Raw genomic sequence first — 20268 nt, forward strand, 5'->3', positions numbered from 1 at the left:
CCCTAATGGATCAAGGAGTTAAAAATGACAGTGGGAAGTTAGGCCCTTTCAGCCTTGCAAGATTCTCTTAATGTAGCTTCACATGCTTCAATGTTGGTGGAGAAGAAGAGAAGGGCTGAGGGAGGGGCTTGCTAGGCTTTTTATAACCTGTTCAGTCCCACCCCTCTGTTTCCTGTTCCTGTGTAAGAAATGTGTTCTGATTGGTTGTCAGACTCCCATGGGGCCATGCAGGGGCTACTCTTTAGGCTGTGTTTTGAATCCAGGTTGAGTTCTCAGATGCCATGTGGCGAGTTGGGTAAAAGGGCCAATATTATCATGCCTTAATCCCATCACTCTGGACCTGAAGGGGAGAACTCTTTATTATGTAAAGTGGAGTAGCTTGGCCTTCTTATTGGCCCATTGACAAAGTGGGGATGGGCAGGAAGCTGCAGGCAGCTATTCTGTCTTTTAAAACACGTTTCTTCCTTTTTCACATCCAGAGAAACACTCTGCCTTTTCAATATTTCCTAGGATGTTTCATTTTTCTGGGAGAGGGCTGGGTGATAACTTCCTACAGTCCATTTGCTGTTTTTAGCAACAGCACTTAGATTTATATGCCGCTTCATAGTGCTTGACAGCCCTCTCTAAGCGGTTCACAGAGTCAGCCTATTGCCCCCAACAATTCGGGTCCTCGTTTTACCAACCTCAGAAGAATGGAAGGCTGAGTCAACCTTGAGCCTGGTGAGATTTTAATTGCCAAATTTCAGGCAGCCAGCAGAAGCAGCCTGCAGTACTGCACTCTAACCACTGCGCCACCGTGGCTCATTTTACCTGTTTTTTTAGCTTTGTACACTACCCAAAGTCTGTTGCAATTAGCACAGCTAATAAATACATGTAAATAAATAATACACAGGGAGGGGGGGAGCATTAACTTCTTTCTATGCATAGAGTGTTTTGGCTCTGTCTCTCCCATCCCTATCTTATCCTTGACCATTACTTCTTGTTTTTTGAATATGCTTTTCTCAATCAGAGCAATTTGGTAGTTCAGAGACAATTCCTGGCATACGAAGAAGTTTTTCCAATGTCATAGCAAGCTTATACAAATAAAGGAGAAGATGAAAAAGCGGCAATTTTCCAATTGCTCAGGCTGTGTTTTGTTTTTCTTTACATTTTCCTTTCAACATTTCTTTTTTTTTTTTGCTTTACCATAGCAGAGGAATTAAAAGTTTTGGTCCCAGCTCAAGTTTCCCTAACATTCTTCCAAAATACTTCTGAAGAAACCATACAAGTGAACCTTCATTAGCAGAGGAGATTTCTGCTTCTCTTAGCAACCACAGAATTTTGATCTTATTGTGACATTTGCTTCTACGAATGACTCTCAGATCCCTAGTCCATATGTGGCCTGCGTGATTTTTGAATCTAGCCTACAGGCCCCCTTCCTCAGTATCAGTAAGAGATCATGCATGCAAAAATTAGTCACAATCCCTTTTCTCTTAGAAATGATAAAAATGTATAAGAAAAACCTACAGGATGGACAGCACCTGTTTCCCAAAATGCTGGCATTTTAATTATAGGATTTGTTTTCCAAATTTTTTTTTTGGGGGGGGGGTATTTTTGAAATAACATTCCTTTTGCAAACTATTTTGATTTGCCACTTTATGTAAACAAAGTTGGCTTATAAATGGAAAATAAATTTAACACTGGCAGAAATGTTGGTGGAATGATGGGCTACCTGATTTTTAAAGTCCTGCTTCAGAGCCTTACAAGTTTTGTATTTGTATTTGTATTATTTATTTGTCTTGTATGCCGCCCACTCCCGAAGGACTCCGGGCGGCTCACAGTAGACAAGGGAAGGGGAAAACTGGACAAAGACAACACTTTAAAAACAAAAACCGCAACATTCAAAATTTCCATGGGGCTGGATGTTTCACAAGCCCCCAGGCCTGCTGGAGCAGCCAGGACTTGGTGGCTTTGTGGAAGGCCGGGAGGTTAGTAAGGGTCCGGATCTCAACGGGGAGATCATTCTAGAGGGCCGGAGCTGCAACAGAGAAGGCTCTCCCCCAGGGAGTCGCCAGCCAGCAATGGCTGGCAGATGGAATCCGGAGGAGACCTAACCTGTGAGATCTAATCGGTCTATGGGAGGTAATCAGCAGGAGGCGGTCTCTCAGGTACCCAGGTCCGATGCCATGTAGGGCTTTATAGGTAGCGACCAGCACCTTGAAGCGGATTCGGAGACTAATGGGTAGCCAGTGCAGCTCGCGGAGGATAGGTGTGACGTGGGTGTACCTGGGTGCACCCACAATCGCTCGCGCGGCTGCATTCTGGACTAACTGAAGTCTTCGAACACTCTTCAAGGGCAGCCCCATGTAGAGCGCATTACAATAATCCAGTCTTGAGGTCACAATGGCGTTTATTTTAATACTGAAAAAGTTGTTGACTTCAGTGTGATGTTTTTAAATGTCAGTCCCTGAGGCCTCAGGCCCTATTATTGTCATTTATTTTTGTCTACACAGCATCCTTTAAATTAAATTACAGATTGAAAACATGTTGTGTTTATGAATTATATTATAATTCTAAAAGAAACATCATGGATAGAAGGAAAAGCAGCAGGCAAGATGGCTTGCAAAACTAATACTACATCTTGATAACTTTTCCTGGGGGAAAAAAACCTACTTTCTCTATTCAACCAGGCACTAACGACCACTCAAAAAGTCCAATAAACAATAATATTTTGATATATGAGATTTAAATCATCAAAACCTCTATGGATCATCGCTTATTCATGTGTTCATTTGCAATTTTTTAATTTGCAGTGAGTGTAATCGTGGGTTCCCAATTTAAAACTTAATTTACAATCCAAACCAATTTTAAAGACTATGTTTTGAGGATGTAAGCCTGAGACAGTAATTCATAGATGACCCTCCTACTGATTTAGAAATGCCTAATCCACATTTTCACAAGAGACCATATATTCAGCCTCTTCCTTCGTTAGAAAAAGATCTGGTCCTTTTAGAACAGAGGTCAAAATAACTATAAGGCTGGAATGTGGGGTTTACCATTCCCCCCCAAATACCCCCTAATAAATTCCTGGAATGTCCAGGAATCTACAGGAAAGTCCAAATAATTTGAAGTAGACGTAATTGTTTGCTTCTGAAAACTATTTTGGAAGTAATTTGCAACAGTCTAGCCAGGAACCTGAGCTAGGGTTAATTTGTTTTATGGTGCTTCTGTTTATGTGTTTTTTGTGAGAATTATTTTTTTTGTTTAGAATCTTTTCTGAGCTCCAATATTTTTCAGTATCTGGGTAGATTTTAGCACTGAAGATATTTGCATTAACCAGAATTACCTTGTGGTCAGCCAAAACATTAGTTCCTCTTTTATTTTTAAATCAAGCTTCTATTTTTCAATAATCTGAACAGGTTTATAATTGAGTGCATTTAGATCCCACTTATTTTTTTTACACATATAATAAACATGCGGTGGATGTAAAAAGGGGGCTGGTTTGGATTGTGTTGTCACAACTATGATCTTAATTTGTTTTAATACCCCTTCTGCACACACTACCCTGCTTTCAAAAATATGATTTATACGTTTTCTGGCCTATTGTGCTTACTGAAATTCATTAAACCTCAGTCTTGCAGATTGTATTGGATGAGCGCTAAACATGACTACATTTTTGATAATCCAGCCATTTCATTGGGATTAGCATTCTCTGAACGGTAGCTAATCTCTCTTGAAAGGCTAATCCCTCCCCCCATAATTATAGATATCTTCCTTGCATTTAAGAGAGCCGAGGTGGCGCAGTGGTTAGAGTGCAGTAGAGTGCAGGCTACTTCAGCTGACTGCAGTTCTGCAGTTCGGCTGTTCAAATCTCACCGGCTCAGGGTTGACTCAGCCTTCCATCCTTCTGAGGTGGGTAAAATGAGGACCCGGATTGTTGTTGGGGGCAATATGCTGACTCTGTAAACCGCTTAGAGAGGGCTGAAAGCCCTATGAAGCGGTATATAAGTCTAACTGCTATTGCTATTTATAAGGGTCCCCGTACCATCATTTTACTTATCTTCCAATATCTAAAAAGTGAAATGGGAAATTAGCATGCAGACCAGCTTCAAATATAACAGTGGTTAGAGTGCAGTAGAGTGCAGGCTACTTCAGCTGACTGCAGTTCTGCAGTTCGGCTGTTCAAATCTCACCGGCTCAGGGTTGACTCAGCCTTCCATCCTTCTGAGGTGGGTAAAATGAGGACCCAGATTGTTGGGGGCAATATGCTGACTCTCTGTAAACCGCTTAGAGAGGCCTGAAAGGCCTATGAAGCGGTATATAAGTCTACTGCTATTGCTAAGTCTACTGCTATTTATTTCCAATAATACTTCACCTGACATATCACCTTCTTGGAGAAATGGTTGGTATATATATTTTATTATTAGACACACACACACCTACCTCAGAGGTATTGTAAGAAATTAAAAATGGTAAATAGCTATAGTACTTAGACACATATACCGCTTCATAGCCCCAACAATCGGGGTCCTCATTTTACCGAACTCGGAAGGATGGAAAGCTGAGTCAACCTTGAGCTTGGTGAGATTCGAACTGCCAAATTGCAGGTAGCCAGCAGAAGTAGCCTGCAGTATTCTAACCACTGCACCACCACGATTCATAAAAAGTCAACTTTTCAGGGGGGGGAAAAATTAGTCAGTCAAAAAATGGACAGCACCAAAGAACTGCTGAGAACTACTTTCTAATTTGCCCTCTTAACAATTTTTCATCACGCCTATCCATCATGGTGGGCATTTTTGTGGGATTGCCTGTAAACTTGCTTTTGAGATTTCCGATGCAGTCATATTCAAAGATGAAGTTTCCCACTTTAAAATTATTACTCTTTTTTTGACACATTTGTTAAGTGAATCACTCATTGTTCAATGAATCACATGGTTGTTCACAAAATGTTGGTGGAAGACATCTGGGAAGATTGCAAATGGCGATCACATGACCCCGAGGCATTGCAATTGACACAAATATGTCGCCAAGCACTTGAATTTTGATCGTATCACTATGAATGTTGCGACTATCATAAGTTCAAGGACTGGTCGTAAATCACTTTTTTCAGTGTTGTCGTAACTTAATGATTAAATGAATGGTTGTTGCGTACTGCCCATATTTTAACTGTTCTTTTCCATGACTCCATATTTCATTTTTAGCCCATTATTTTCAGAAAATAAAGACTTTAGTTTTTAACTTATCACTTCATAAAATTATTCCGTGAAGTTGATTTATCAGCATTTTTGCCCGTTGCAGTCATATTTCAATTCATCACTTTAAGGGAGCTGATCCTGAAACTCGCCTCTCCCTGCTTATAAGATTTGTGACTTGTTGTTCAGACTTCAATCCCATTAAATCAAAGTACAAAGTGCAAATCAAAATGTTTAGAATGATTGCAGTTCATGAATGGGCGAAACGTCACCAATTTCATGCAGTGAAGTGACGCTGCACACCCAAACTTCTTTATTTATTTATTGAATAAAGTCTTATTCAAAAGATAAATCTCATCCAATGTCAATGCAGTTTTAATTTAGTGTTTGGAAGAGATAATTTGTTCCAGTATAACTCCCATTAATTTCAGTAAGGATGAAAAGAAAATGTGATATTTCTTATCAAGTGTTGCTGGTTTCAAACATCATGGTAAGTCCTCTAGAGAAACAATCACCTCAAGGATTTGTGGTGCTCAGCTGTCTTCTGATGGGGAAAAAGTCTGTTTTATTTACTCCTACGGAGGGTAAAATCTCTTAGTAGATGTTACTATCTTTACCATTTAATTTCCTATTTTATAATGTAAGGTTTGTTCCAGAAAAACTAAAATACAAGTGGGATGTATTTAACAAATTGTCTGGATAAGCCTTAAATTCTACCAAACGCTATTAAAATGTGTTGGTGTCCCTTCAATACTTTGTAGGAGTACATCTTAAAAAGTGGTACTTATTTATAGAACTAGCTTAAAAAAATGCTACTAACGTCTGTGAGGTTCCACCATTACCTATGTTTGGAAAAAGTGAATAGATTTCTGTGAGAAAAAGTATATGTATCATTTTAGCAATAGCAATAGCAGTTAGACTTATATACCGCTTCATAGGGCTTTCAGCCCTCTCTAAGCGGTTTACAGAGTCAGCATATTGCCCCCAACAACAATACGGGTCCTCATTTGACCCACCTCGGAAGGATGGAAGGCTGAGTCAACCCTGAGCCGGTGAGATTTGAACAGCCAAACTGCAGAACTGCAGTCAGCTGAAGTAGCCTGCAGTGCTGCATTTAACCACTGCGCCACCTCTGGCTCCCTTTTGAGCCAGAACTGTAAGATTTTGACTTAATCAGGAATGAGCCAAATATTAGTGCGCATACAATAGTTTGGCTGGTTCGAACAAATGAACATGCACATATGCGGTGTCCAAATCCAGACCTCTTATCTTATTATGACTTATAAACCAGACTTAGAACAAACCAGAGGTAGGTTCCTACCAGTTCGCACCTATTTGGTAGAACCGGTTCATCAAATCTACCGAACCGGTTAGAAGAGGTTCCACCAGTGGACCCGGAAAGCAGGCCACACCTACAGAAGAGGTTCCAAAAGTTTTTGAAACCCACCACTGGCAAGGATCTTGTAACTTGACAGCTTTAAGACTTGCATGCTTCAATGCCAGAGTTTCTCAATAGTTACTTGGAGCAACCTAAGTACTAATTCATAATTTCATATCTGGTCACATGGGCGGCAAGCCACCCCCATCCGGTCACATGGGTGACAAGCCACTCCCACAAAGGAGGCCACACCCACAGAGTAGGTTCGAACAATTTTTGAAACCCACCACTGGAACAAACCTACTTGAAGAGTGAACCTAACAAACTGAGTAGCACTTTTTTGCATAAATATGGCTGTCCAACAATGACCTGTGAATGAATAACCTATGAATTGATTTTGAAATCAAATGAACCCCTCCATGGATAGTATTCACTAAGGATGTGCAAGACACTCCATGTATGAAACAATAACGTAGACAGAAAAGTTGTTTCTGAGTTGATTACACATTTTAATCCGTGACCCGACAAATGCGCGCACGACAAAAGCCCGCCGACAAAACCGCGGCGAGAAAACCGTGACATCGAAATCACGCCCACAACAGCGCGGCGACAACAGTGCGGCGACAATAGCGCGATTGAGGTTAAGGTAAGGTTTAGAGTTATTACGTTGTTTTCGCATTGTTTGTTGAAGGCACGCTTTTGTCGGCACGCTGTTGTGGGCGCGAGTTTGACGTCGCGGTTTTTCTCGCCGCGGTTTTGTCAGCGTGCTTTTGTCGTGCGCGCATTTGTCGGTGAACCATTTTAATCCTGATGCAGAACAAAAGAAAGCTCACTTCTATACACAGGTCAAAATACTTTGTTCCAGTTAAGACGGGGGAAGTAGGGAGAAAGAGCAAAAGGCTGAAAGGTTTTCTTGGCAGCAAGGTTTGGTGGAGGCGTTACTTTTGAGCCAAACCCTGGGAACCAAACTGTTTCAGGTTTTGTTTCTTGCCAAACCACAGTGAATTCAAAATAGTTCAGCAGGTGTCATCCGTATTCAAGAGGAAACATTTTTTTTTAACTTTATGCACACACACCCCGGTCTTAATTAATATGGCTTGTTACAAGCCCAATTCCTAGCTCAAATATCATGAGAACGAAGTCTTGGAAAAGTCTTACAGAATGGACTAAATCTGAATTCCTTGAATCCTGGCTGAATATGTAATTTAACTTTGAAGGGCCATCCCTTCTTAAATTCTGAAAGCAATCCAATGGCACTTTTAGTTATTCTAAAAAAAGTGCAGTACGATGTGATCTTCCTTCTTCAACTCAAAGTTTAAAGCTATGAAACCAACAGAACAAAAGTCTAAAACTGATTCCTCCCAAGAACCAATGGAAGGAAATGATGAATTTGGTTACTAAAACAATATTAAAGAGCTGTTAATCAACCTTATAGCCTATTACTGTAAGTAGCATTGTAAAAGGCTGCAGGTGTAAGGCAATATATATTTTATCTACAATAGTTTGTTTACTTACCTGAAAGTAATAGTTACTGGAAAGTAAATAGGCCAAGCCTTATGATGTAACTCATTAGACTTTTTCAATGAATCTTCTATCCGTAGAAAACACACACAGGATCTCTATGTGCGCCCTCACCAGAGGTGGGTGAGCCGAACCAGGAGGATTTCATCCCTGCTTTGTGGGTTTTTTTTAAAAAGCTTCTTGCACCATTCAACTAAAATCCAAAAAATAGCGTGATAAAATTCATTTGAATTTTATTTAAATAATAGTTTCAAAGTGTGGTGAAAGATTAGAGTGCCGTTTTTAGTGGCAACAGATCTGAACTCAGGGGGTATCACTTTTTGTCATGTGCTTCAAAGGTTTTTAGGCTGACTTCTTGTTGAAGCACGACATGCTTCAAAAGAGCCGAGGTGGCGGAGTGGTTAAATGCAGCACTGCAGGCTACTTCAGCTGACTGCAGTTCTGCAGTTCGGCTGTTCAAATCTCACCGGCTCAGGGTTGACTCAGCCTTCCATCCTTCCGAGGTGGGTAAAATGAGGACCCGGATTGTTGTTGGGGGAAATATGCTGACTCTGTAAACCGCTTAGAGAGGGCTGAAAGCCCTATGAAGCGGTATATAAGTCTAACTGCTATTGCTATTGCTATGCTTGGTTGCTTTTAATCCCCATATTAATATGGACTTAAGGCACCCCCATCCCAAGAGAAATAATTACAAAAAGCCTTTCTTGAAATCTGCAGATGGTTTTACTCCCAAGTGGCTCCTTATACATTTGATCAACACTTCACCAGAGAAACAATTTTCTAGAACTGGAAAAGAGCAAACACAATCATTAAGAGACTAGGCAGAGCTACCCAAGGGGGGGGGCATAATATCTGGGGATTTTGAACTTAAAACAAAAGTAAAAGGAGATATAAAGCAAAGATTTCAACTCATAAATGTTTACATTTTTTAAATCTCACTGAAATTAAATGTAGAGAGATTTAGGATAAATAATTTATGCAATGCATAATTAGCTTGGGTTAATATTTGCTGCCGTTCAGATGTTAAGGATAAGCATCAATTTAGGTAGTTGTAAAAGTAAATTGATAAATTCACACAGGTCATCATATATGGGTTTTTTCCCCTTACATTTGGCTTGCTGCTATAAAAATGGGCCCAGCTAACATGAGCAAATTCTCAACATCTTGCTCTGTTTCCACCAATAATAGCAATAGCAATAGCAGTTAGACTTAGATACCGCTTCATAGGGCTTTCAGCCCTCTCTAAGCGGTTTACAGAGTCAGCATATCGCCCCCCCACAGTCTGTGTCCTCATTTCACCCACCTCGGAAGGATGGAAGGCTGAGTCAACCCTGAGCCGGTGAGATTAGAACCGCTGAACTGCAGATAACAGTCAGCTGAAGTGGCCTGCAGTAGTGCACCCCTAACCACTGCGCCACCTCGGCTTCTCCACAGCTTCTCCAAGAAAAGTTCAATAACTTCTTTGACGTCATCACTCAGCTTTGCCTAGCACAAGTAGTTTTCTAGTTGAACATTTGTTCATAATCTATGTCCAAATTATGTGAGGTTTTGCCTGCTGCTATTGTTTCAAGGGAGCAATAATTCTTTATCTGGTCCACGACTGTTTGATTCATCTGCTGTCTCTGGTTACTCTGACGTTCACAGTTCATAAACCAAAGATTTTTTCTTTCCCTCTTTTTCAATATCCAATTTTCATAATCATACTGTAAAGCAGTGTTTCTCAACCTTGGCAACTTGAAGATGTCCGGACTTCAACTCCCAGAATTCCCCAGCCAGCATTTGCTGGCTGGGGAATTCTGGGAGTTGAAATCCGGACATCTTCAAGTTGCCAAGGTTGAGAAACACTGCTGTAAAGATAAAGACTTTTATCTATTGTAATCTTTATTGCTAAGTATCCTTACTACCTTAATATGGTGGGAGGGTTCAGAAATTTTAACACTGCAATCCCTCAATAGAAGCCTGAACTGCTGGCAAGGAGGCCAATATTTAGGGTAAAAGTGAATGAAGGACCTACTAAGAATAATCTACAGCTGGCGGGAGAACAAATAGGGCTTTGCAAGCAAGAGACAAGCCTAAGATAAGGAACTCCAAAATCTAACTTAGAACAAAAGAATGGTAAATTACTTCTGTTGGCTAGAAAACTGTATGGGCAAGTCCATAAGTTGCACTAGTCATGTGCTGCTCAATCATCAGAGCCGAGGTGGCGCAGTGGTTAGAGTGCAGCACTGCAGGCTACTTCAGCTGACTGCAGTTCTGCAATAGCAATAGCAATAGCAGTAGACTTATATACCGCTTCATAGGGCTTTCAGCCCTCTCTAAGCGGTTTACAGAGAGTCAGCATATTGCCCCCAACAATCTGGGTCCTCATTTTACTCACCTCGGAAGGATGGAAGGCTGAGTCAACCCTGAGCCGGTGAGATTTGAACCGCTGAACTGCTGATCTAGCAGTAGCCTGCAGTGCTGCATTTAACCACTGCGCCACCTCGCAGTTCGGCGGTTCAAATCTCACCGGCTCAAGGTTGACTCAGCCTTCCATCCTTCCGAGGTGGGTAAAATGAGGACCCGGATTGTTGTTGGGGGCGATATGCTGACTCTGTAAACCGCTTAGAGAGGGCTGGAAGCCCTAATGAAGCGGTATATAAGTCTAACTGCTATTGCTATTGCTAATCATATGTTGTTGAACACATACAAGTAAAAGCTTTCAAGTGAAATCTGGCAAAAAAACATCTTTCTTGCAACTCTACAGTACTACCGTAAAAACATGAGATTTGGCTAGCTTGATCAATTAATTAAATGTGAATGTATGCCATCTCTTTAATCCTAGGCGGCATATTTTAAAAGCCATAATTAAACGCTGGGCAGCAGGAAAAGAGCTTCTCCCCCTGAATTTCCTAATGATACCTGGTTGACAGCTTTAGGTTTATAAATTTTAATGAGGGGGTTATATTCGGAGCAATTAACCACTGCATTAATAATTTACTCAAAGCAACTAAGGCAACTTCAGTGTACGTAGCACAATCCTATGTAAATGTGGCTCAAAACTGAATCTGATTATCTTGAATCGGGCTTAGGTCAGCATGCAATTATATGCTCAGGCTCCACAGATGTGTTAATTTATTTATAATACCCCTATTTCCCTGAAAATAAGACCTCCCTGGATAATAAGCCCAATTGGGCTTTTGAGCACGTAAGCCCTTCCACTCAAAATAAGCCCTCCCTGAAAATATTGCAACACAGCAGCCATCTCCTGCACCTCAAAAATAATAAGACCTCCCCCAAAATAAGGCCAAGTGCTTATTTCAGGGGTCAAAATAAAATAAGATCCTGTCTCATTTTCGGGAAAACATGGTATATATACAGTGGTGGGATTCAAATAATTTAACAACCGGTTCTCCGCTGTAATGACCAGCTGGGTCGGCGTGGCTCAGTGGTCATGTGACCGTGTGGGCTTGGCCAACTCAACGTCACTCACGTCGATGGGCGCTTCGCCTTAGCTGTTTACAATGTAATAAGGGTTAACCGGAGAGGCAGTTTCTGTAAGCAGGGCAATAAAGATGAGGCTAGAAACAACACCAGAATGTTTCCTTCCTGCCTTCCTTACAGGATTAGCCCTGTAAAGTGGGGGGGGGGGGGGGAACAAAAGGAGATTTCTTCCAACAACCGGTTCTCTGGACCTCTTAGAAAGTTACCAACCGGTTCTCCCGAATAAGTGCGATCTGGCTGAATCCCACCACTGTATATATATCTCAAGAACTCCAGGCTGGCAAGATGATAATTCTCTCCCCATTTGATCCGCCAAACTCTTTTGCCATAGGTTTTTGAAGAGTGCAAACAATGGGTCAAGTTCACCCAATGAATTTTATGGATGTGGGGTTTTGAACGCCATCTCTGTGATTCTACAACCTTGTTAGAATTTCCAGAAGCTAAAAAAAAAATGGATTCCTCTGCTCAGTTGGGGATGCTAATACATAAATTCATCCCTGTAAGTTCTTTTTTCAACACGCAAAATGCAACATTTTCTCACGTGATTTGCAAAAAATAAATAAACAAACCCGCCCTGTGGGTTGGTTATCTCCATCCTTATCTTTCTGGGACAGCTCCACACGAATAAATACTACCTTCTCTTTCACATGGCAGATACCCCAACTCCTTAATACAAAACTGCAGGTAATGGAATTAAGACTGGCATTGCTTCGCTCACAGTGGGCAAGGGGGCCCAGATAACCCAACTCCTTAATACAAAGCTACAGGTAATGGGATTAAGACTGGCATTGCTTCGCTCACAGTAGGCAAGGGTGCCCAGATAACGAAACTCCTTAATACAAAGCTACAGGCAATGGGATCAAGACTGGCATTACTTTGCTCACAGTGGGCAAGGATGCCCAGATACCCCAACTCCTTAATACAAAGCTACAGGCAATGGAATTAAGACTGGCACTGCTTCGCTCACAGTGGACAAGGGTGCCCAGATACCCCAACTCCTTAATACAAAACTGCAGGTAATGGGATTAAGACTGGCACCGCTTCGCTCACAGTAGGCAAGGGTGCCCAGATAACGAAACTCCTTAATACAAAGCTACAGGCAATGGGATCAATACTGGCATTACTTTGCTCACAGTGGGCAAGGATGCCCAGATACCCCAAGTCCTTAATACAAAGCTACAGGCAATGGAATTAAGACTGGCACTGCTTCACTCACAGTGGGCAAAGGTGCCCAGATACTCAAACTCCTTAATACAAAGCTACAGGCAATGGAATTAAGACTGGCATTGCTTCGCTCACAGTGGGCAAGGATGCCCAGATAACCCAACTCCTTAATACAAAACTGCAGGTAATGGAATTCAGACTGGCATTGCTTCGCTCACAGTGGTCAAGAATGCCCAGATAACCCAACTCCTTAATACAAAACTGCAGGTAATGGAATTCAGACTGGCATTGCTTCGCTCACAGTGGTCAAGAGTGCCCAGATACTCCAACTCCTTAATACAAAGCTACAGGCAATGGAATTAAGACTGGCATTGCTTCGCTCACAGTGGGCAAGGGTGCCCAGATACCCCAACTCCTTAATACAAAGCTCCAGGCAATGGGATCAAGACTGGCATTGCTTCGCTCACAGTGGACAAGGATGCCCACCAGCTTCTTGGCAATGAATTCAAGCAGTGGCTTTCATTCAGAAAGAAACCGGGTGCGCGTGTGTAAACCCCGGGTGGAGATTGCGACCGGGCAGCGCGCATTTGGGGAGGTTTGCCCGTGGCCACTTTACGCGTAACTTCCCATCCGACCTGAACTCCGGAGCCCCCCGGTTCTTGAACACCTAACAACGAGGCGCTTCCTCCTCTTCGGCCACGGCTGATCCGCGGGGAAAGAGCCGGCCCTTCCCTTCCAGCCCCTCCCCTGATCGCCCTTTGACTTGCCGAGGCGGGCTCAGGGCGGAGGCTGCCGCCGGAGGGAGGACGGGGCGGGCGGAAGGCGGCTCGACGTTTTGCCCGGGTCCGGTGTCTCTTTCTCTCTTTCTCTCTCTCTCTTCCTCCTGCTGCCTTTGTAAAGCGCACGCCGCGCCATGGCTTCGGCTCTCCGTCCCGGCGCCTCCTCTTCCCCCGCCGCCTGCCTTCTCCTGCTGCTCGGCTGCCTGGCCTTGCGCGGGGCTTCCGCCTGGCCCGACGAGATGGAGGAGGAAGGCGAGGCCGACGACACGGACCCCCACGGGAGGCACCTCTACAACGCCGAGATGCTGCGCCATGGCGTCCGGAGCGCACCGCACTTGGTCATGTTCTTCGCCCCGTGGTGAGCGGCAAGCGGCCTGGATGGGGAGGAAGGGCGCGCCGCGCCCGCGCTGCGCTCTTCCCGGCTCTCGCTATTGTAGCAGCCGGAGGGAGGGTTGGGAAAGGAGCCCACGGGAAAATCCGGGGCGGGAGTGGAGGGGGGAACCGATTAGCTTTCCCCCAAATCCCCTGCCCGCCCACTCCTCCCGCTACCCACAGCCGCAAACCGTGCCAGGGAGAGGCTGGGATTTGCTGGGTCTTGGAGAGTTCACTTCCACGCAAGCAAATCCTTTAATCTCTCCTTGGCACAAGCTAGCGAGCTAAAGTTACTGTCTCCCCCCCCCCCCAAAGGCGTAAAGCGGCCTTTTCTTCCGCTGGTGTGAATGGAGAAAAAGTGGAGAAACTTGAACTAAGTGCCCCTGTTGGGTACATAAGTATTAAAAGGCGGGGAGGTAAAGATGGGGGGAGCCTTGGGATGTTTGTAATCACAGAAGCCAAAAGACCTGGATCAGTGGTGGGTTTCAAAAATTGTGTAGAACCTCTTCTGTAGGTGTGGCCTGGTTTGTGGGAGTGGCTTGCTAGCCATGTGCCTGGGTGGGAGTGGCTTGCCAGCCATGTGACTGGGTAGGCGTGGCCAACTTGTCAAATGTGGTGAAACTCACTTAACAACGGTCTTGCTTAGCAACCAACATGTTGGCTCAGAAACTCTGGCACTTGAAGCACGCAAGTCTTAAAGCTGTCAAGTTACAAGACCCTTGCATCTCTAACCCTTTAGGGGGGGAAAAAACCCCAGGGGTGTTCAAACTTGACAGCTTTAAGACTTGTGGACTTCAACTCCCAGAATTCCTCCTCCAGTCATGTTGGCTCAGGAACTCTGGCACTTGAAGCACGCAAGTCTTAAAGCTGTCAAGTTACAAGATCCTTGCATCTCTAACCCTTTAGGGGGGAAAAAAACCCCAGGGGTGTTCAAATTTGACAGATTTAAGACTTGTGGACTTCAACTCCCAGAATTCCTCCTCCAGTCATGTTGGCTTGGGAACTCTGGCATTGAAGCACACAAGTCTTAAAGCTGTCAAGTTACAAGACCCTTGCACCCCTAACCCTTTAGGAAAAAAAACCCCAGGGGTGTTCAAACTTGACAGCTTTAAGACTTGTGGACTTCAACTCCCAGAATTCCTCCTCTCGCTCTTCATCTTGATGATGTGCGGACGGGAAGCGGGAGGGAGCTGGAACCGGTTCTAAACGGCACTGTAGATTTGTGGAACCTCTTCTATAGAAGAGGTTAGAACTGGCAGGAACCCACCCCTGACCTGGATGGACTTGCTGTAGGGTTGAGGTAGGGCCAGGAGAAAGGAAGGGTGCAACAGAGGAAACACCATCCTAGATGCAGTTTCTGTAGTTCAGATGTCGCTGATGACATGGCATTTAGCTCATTTCTACCCCTTGAATGCATAACAATATTAGCTCCTGCAGGACTGAGCCAAGGGGTTGTCAACCCACGTCTTCTAATGCAGATGGCATAGGAAGCTCAGCAGCTTTTTAACAGGTGAAGCAGGGATCACAAAAGGCTTATTTAAAATAGCAACGTCAGTTCCAAAGGCAAAGAGATTGCTGAACTAACAAAAGTTTTAAGTGTCTAGCACTGCAGATTGATATTCATGGAACAACAAAAAGAAAACCGCCACAGGGCAAGGCGATGGTGGTGGTGGTTTGTGTATCCATGTAAATGCCCTCCTTTAAATCAGTTTTTGACTCCTGGCGACTGCCTAGATTAAGTCCTGCGGGGTTTTTTGACCAGGTTTTTTTGGTTCCACCACAAAATCGCGGAGGACAAAATCGCGCTCGACAAAAGCGCGCATTTGACGTCATCACAGCGCGACGAAAACATTGCGCTGTGATCGAAAAATGTAAAAATAAAGCGAAAACCTTACCCTAACCCCCCCAAAGTAACCCTAAACATAACCCTAAATCTAACCCTAAACCTAACCGTTAACGTAACGCTAAACCTAACGCTAACCCTTAACCTAACGCTAAATGTAACGCTAACGCTCTAACCCTAACCCTTAACCTAACCCTAACCCTAAACCTAACCCAACCTTTACCTTTATGTGAATCGGCTTGCTTTAATTTTAATTTTATTTCAATTTTTAATTTTTTTCGTCGCGCTGTGATGACGTCACATGCGCGCTTTCGTCGATCGCGATTTTGTCCTCCGCGGTTTTCACGGGTCACGCTGCAGATTGATATTCATGGAACAACAAAAAGAAAACCGCCACAGGGCAAGGCGATGGTGGTGGTGTTTGTGCATCCATGTAAATGCCCTCCTTTAAGTCAGTTTTTGACTCCTGGCGACTGCCTAGATTAAGTCCTGCGGGTTTTTTTGACCAGGTTTTTTCCATTGTCTTATTCCTAAGGCTGAGAGAAAATGTTTGGCCAAGGTCACCCAGCTGGTTGATTGTGTAAGGCAGGACTAGAACTCAAGGTCACTCGGTTTGGTTTATTGAATTTATATGCCTCCCTTCTCCCAAGGACTCAGGGCGGGCATACGACATTTAAAAAAAACACACATTACAAAAGTTAAAAAGAATTAAATAGAATATCCCAAACGAACCCAATTTGGATTAACAATAACATTAAAAAATATTCGATTAAAATTAACAATGATCAATAATTTATTTTGTTTTGTTCAGGCCAAAGTTAAAATTCATAGGGCTGAAATTGTGAATGTTGAGTTCCATCTTAGACTGTAGTAAAAATGCGTGGCCCGACAAAACCGCGCTCGTCAAAATAGCGGCGACAAAACCGCGTCGCTAACGCCGCGACGTCATCGCCATGACGTCAGCACCGCGGCGACAACAGCGCGGCGACAGAAGGGCGCTTTAAAACAGCGCGGCGGCAGAAAGCCGATTTAAATTAAGGTAAGGGTTAGGGTTAGGTTTAGGGGTTTGGTTTAGGGTTTGGTTTAGGGTTAGGTTTAGGGTTAGGTTAGGTTAGGGTTAGGTTTAGGGTTAGGTTAGGGTTATGGTGCTGAGTGCTTCGGAAGGCGCGGGTTTGCCCTCCGCGGTTATGTCGTCGCGCTAGGGTTGCCTTTTTCCTTAGCGCTTCAGACGGCACGGATTTGCCCTCCGCGCTTATATCGGCGCGGATAAGGGCTTTGCGGTTTTGTCGGTGAACCGTAAAAATAGGACTTATTTCAACTCAATAATTTGGGCTTAACTATAGATTGGTATTAAACATCCTTGATAGGACCACAATAGTGTCCTACTGATGACCTAAGTGTAGGATAGGCTTATTGGGAGCAGATAGTAGTGGAGCTTAGGCCTAAATAAGTAAGGCTTCATACACCAGTGTGAATGGGTTTCACTGGAGGTTGATGGTGCCGAGTGGCATGATGAAAGCGTTGACTTGGGATGTAACTGTTGTGAAATAGGCAGATTTATATCGATCAACATTATTAGGAAAGTTCTCCAGAGTAAAACTGGCAGAACCTTATACAGTCCGGTTCACCGACAAATGCCCGCTCGACAAATGCGCTCCGACAAAACCGCGCCAAGGAAACCACCCCACGACGAAACAAACAACATTCCGTGACGCGAAAACAACATTATAACCCTAACCCCTAACGTTTTCGCATCCCACTATGGTGTTTTTTTTCATCGCGGCGTGGTTTCGTCGGCGCGGTTTCGTCGGCGCGCATTTGTCGGGTCACGATACAGGTTTGCTCACACTCAGAAAGTGATACAGAGCTGCAAAAATGCAAGGAACAAAGTGATCGGTCATAACTCTCCTATGAAAAAAGGCAACAATATTGAGTATAATTTTTGCAGCAATAAAATATAGAAAAAGAGTTCTTTTGCACAAAAATGTTTTATGGCATCCTGCCATAAAACACAACGATCGCCACAAACCCCTTTAAGTGGATTAGACCAAAATCTACTAATCATGATTACTGTGTGTTATCCTGAGTGTGAAATGCCTGGCGGTACAGTTTCCGTGAACCATAACCATATTTGTAGATGCCTGTTTGGCAATTTTGAGAACAGAATGCTGAAATGATTTAAGCATTGCTTTACCTAGCAGGCTCTTAACTTAATTATGGTAATTGAAGCAGCCAGCTCTGTTGCTGAGTGACCCAGTCATAAAGCACAACTTCACATGATTGTGCCGACTTACAAGAGAGTGGTGGCAAATTTCAGGTAGTTGCAGCATCTCAACGGTCCTGTGATTGCCATTTGTGACCTCCTGCCAGCTTCCCCATTGACTTTGCTTGATGGAAGCTGCCAGTGAACGTCACAAATGATCATGTGACTATGTAATATTGAGAATTGTCATAATTGCAGGATGGTTGCCAAGTCTCTGGATCTGTTCTGACCTCCCCCCTCCTCGGCCCACACCAAAGCACTCCGATCCAAAGATATTTTACGGAATTTATTCACAGACAGACAGGTCCTTGGCAGCAATCCAGTACAGATAACCCTTGGCAGCAATCCAGCCTGCCAAGCTCACAATACAGTTCTCCAACATTAGTTAATGCGTTGACTTCTGCAAAAGGGGTGTGTGCACAAGCATTCCTTTTATAGTCTGGAGAGGAGCCTAATTACCACCAGCTGAGTGCAATTACCTCCTGTAACTGCATAATTGTTCCTTACGTCTATTAGCTCTCCGGTGCCGGGCATCTAGGAACAACTCCCTTGGCTCCTCCCCACTGCTGACATCCGGATCACACTTCCTTGTCTCCTCCCCATTGGTCCAAGGCTCAGGCACCCCCTGGTGGCCAACCAGCCTCTCTGCGCCCTGCTCGGAGTCGGAACCCTGTCCAGGGTCCTCCACATCCTCCAGAGCCAACTCAGAGGGCCCCTCGCTGTCAGAGTCTGGTGGCAGCTTCAACGGCTCCTGCTGGGCCACAACAGGATCATAATTAGATGACCACCAAGATGCTGCAATGGCCACAATTACAAGGAATGGTCATAATCTCCTTTGTTCGGGTCATCGTATCTTGGAATAATTGCTGAATAAAAGATTGCTTTACAAGAACTACTCTTAATAATCTTTTCCATTACTTTGAAGAGGGGATAATGCTCATTGCTGCAGAGGGCTTTTAAATGGATGTATTCCCTGGAAACCTAATCTCTCTCATCCCCGCCCCCAAAATCTAGAACCTGTTTTCAAGAGTAATGTGTAAATTTCAGTACAGGTAAAACTATAAGGCTTTCTGCCCCATCTCCCTGTCTTAAATTCAGGAGAACTTCATTTCTAGATCAATATGCAGAATTACTTACAAAGAAAATAATCAAAATGGATTTTTAGTTACTTGAGAAGCCATAAACTATTGTATCTCCGTGCAACAGTTAGTTGCATGCTAGTTTCTCTGAAGCTGTAACTTTTCCAATAAGGACAGACAACTAATTATGTACCAATAAAGGAGAACTGAAACCAACTAAAGCCCTTCAAAACATGCTAAGTAAACCAAAAGATCTAACAACCCCAGAAGAAGAAAAACAGGAATCATCTACAACAGTGGCCTCCAACGTTGGCAACTTTAAGACTTGTGGACTTCAACTCCCAGAGTTCCTCAGCCAGCAAAAACCCGTGACGTCAACAGCGCGCCCACAAAGGTGCGCCAACAGAAGTGCGATTAGGGTTAAGGTAAGAGTTAGGGTTAGGGTTAGGTTCAGGGTTAGGGTTAGGTTTAGAGCGTGCTTCTGTCGGCGTGCTGTTGTCAGCACGCTTCTGCACTCATTCACCGGCGTGATTTCGAACTCACGGTTTTCTCCCCGCGGTTTCGTCGGCGCGCTTTTGTCGAGCGTGCATTTGTCGGTGAACCACTTCTTCCAAGGGAAACAAACCAGACTCCATGGTTCAGACAACAGACCACATGAACCATGGACAGAATCAACCATATTTTTGTAGGCGGAGTTAACAGACGTGACTCAGAGCACACTGCTCATTTGCGTGTTTTTATTTCCAAGGGCTGCTGGGGAAATAGGAGGTGACATGGAGATGCAGTTTGTTTAAGGCACACATGGTAAATATTTGTGAATGGGGCTTTGGGGACATTATGGGTAACCATAATGTGAGCTCTGCCCTGTCCAAAATTGCTTTGAGGTGAACAAAAGAAACTTGGGAAGGAAAGAGTCAATACTATATAAATAATACTATTTGAATAGCACAGTATTTATTAGTTTGGAAGTGAGTCAGCCCACTCTAAAATAATTGGGGGAAACCAACTATGTTGAAATATCAGTTTGTCAACTGAAATATTTCCTTAAATGGAGGGAGGGAAAGATTCTAAAAAGATATTTTCTTGAGGATTTCCTGGAACCTGCAAAATATTGAAGGAGTCAGTTGAAAAAATGAAAATAGAACAAACTGAATTGATTGGCTGTACTGTACTGATGATATTACCTAGTTGGGTAATGAAATGTCTGTAAGCAAA

The 20268-nt window shown here is 43.7% G+C and overlaps 1 protein-coding gene across 1 annotated transcript in view; it reads left to right on the forward strand.

Annotated features, from left to right (window-relative positions):
- The first annotated feature begins 13559 nt into the window (after window positions 1-13559).
- Window positions 13560-20268, forward strand: part of TXNDC5 (thioredoxin domain containing 5) — a 30994-nt gene continuing 24285 nt past the window's right edge. Inside the window, exon 1 of the mRNA XM_087707492.1 lies at window positions 13560-13854. Within this exon, the coding sequence (XP_087563618.1) occupies window positions 13631-13854 (224 nt within the window). The 5' untranslated portion in view covers window positions 13560-13630. The remainder of the gene's footprint in view (window positions 13855-20268) is intronic.

The sequence above is a fragment of the Thamnophis sirtalis genome, unplaced genomic scaffold (genome assembly GCF_051295495.1).
Source record: "Thamnophis sirtalis isolate CommonGarterSnake01/CBP01778 unplaced genomic scaffold, rThaSir2_p1.2 scaffold_2, whole genome shotgun sequence".
Lineage (NCBI taxonomy): Eukaryota > Metazoa > Chordata > Lepidosauria > Squamata > Natricidae > Thamnophis > Thamnophis sirtalis.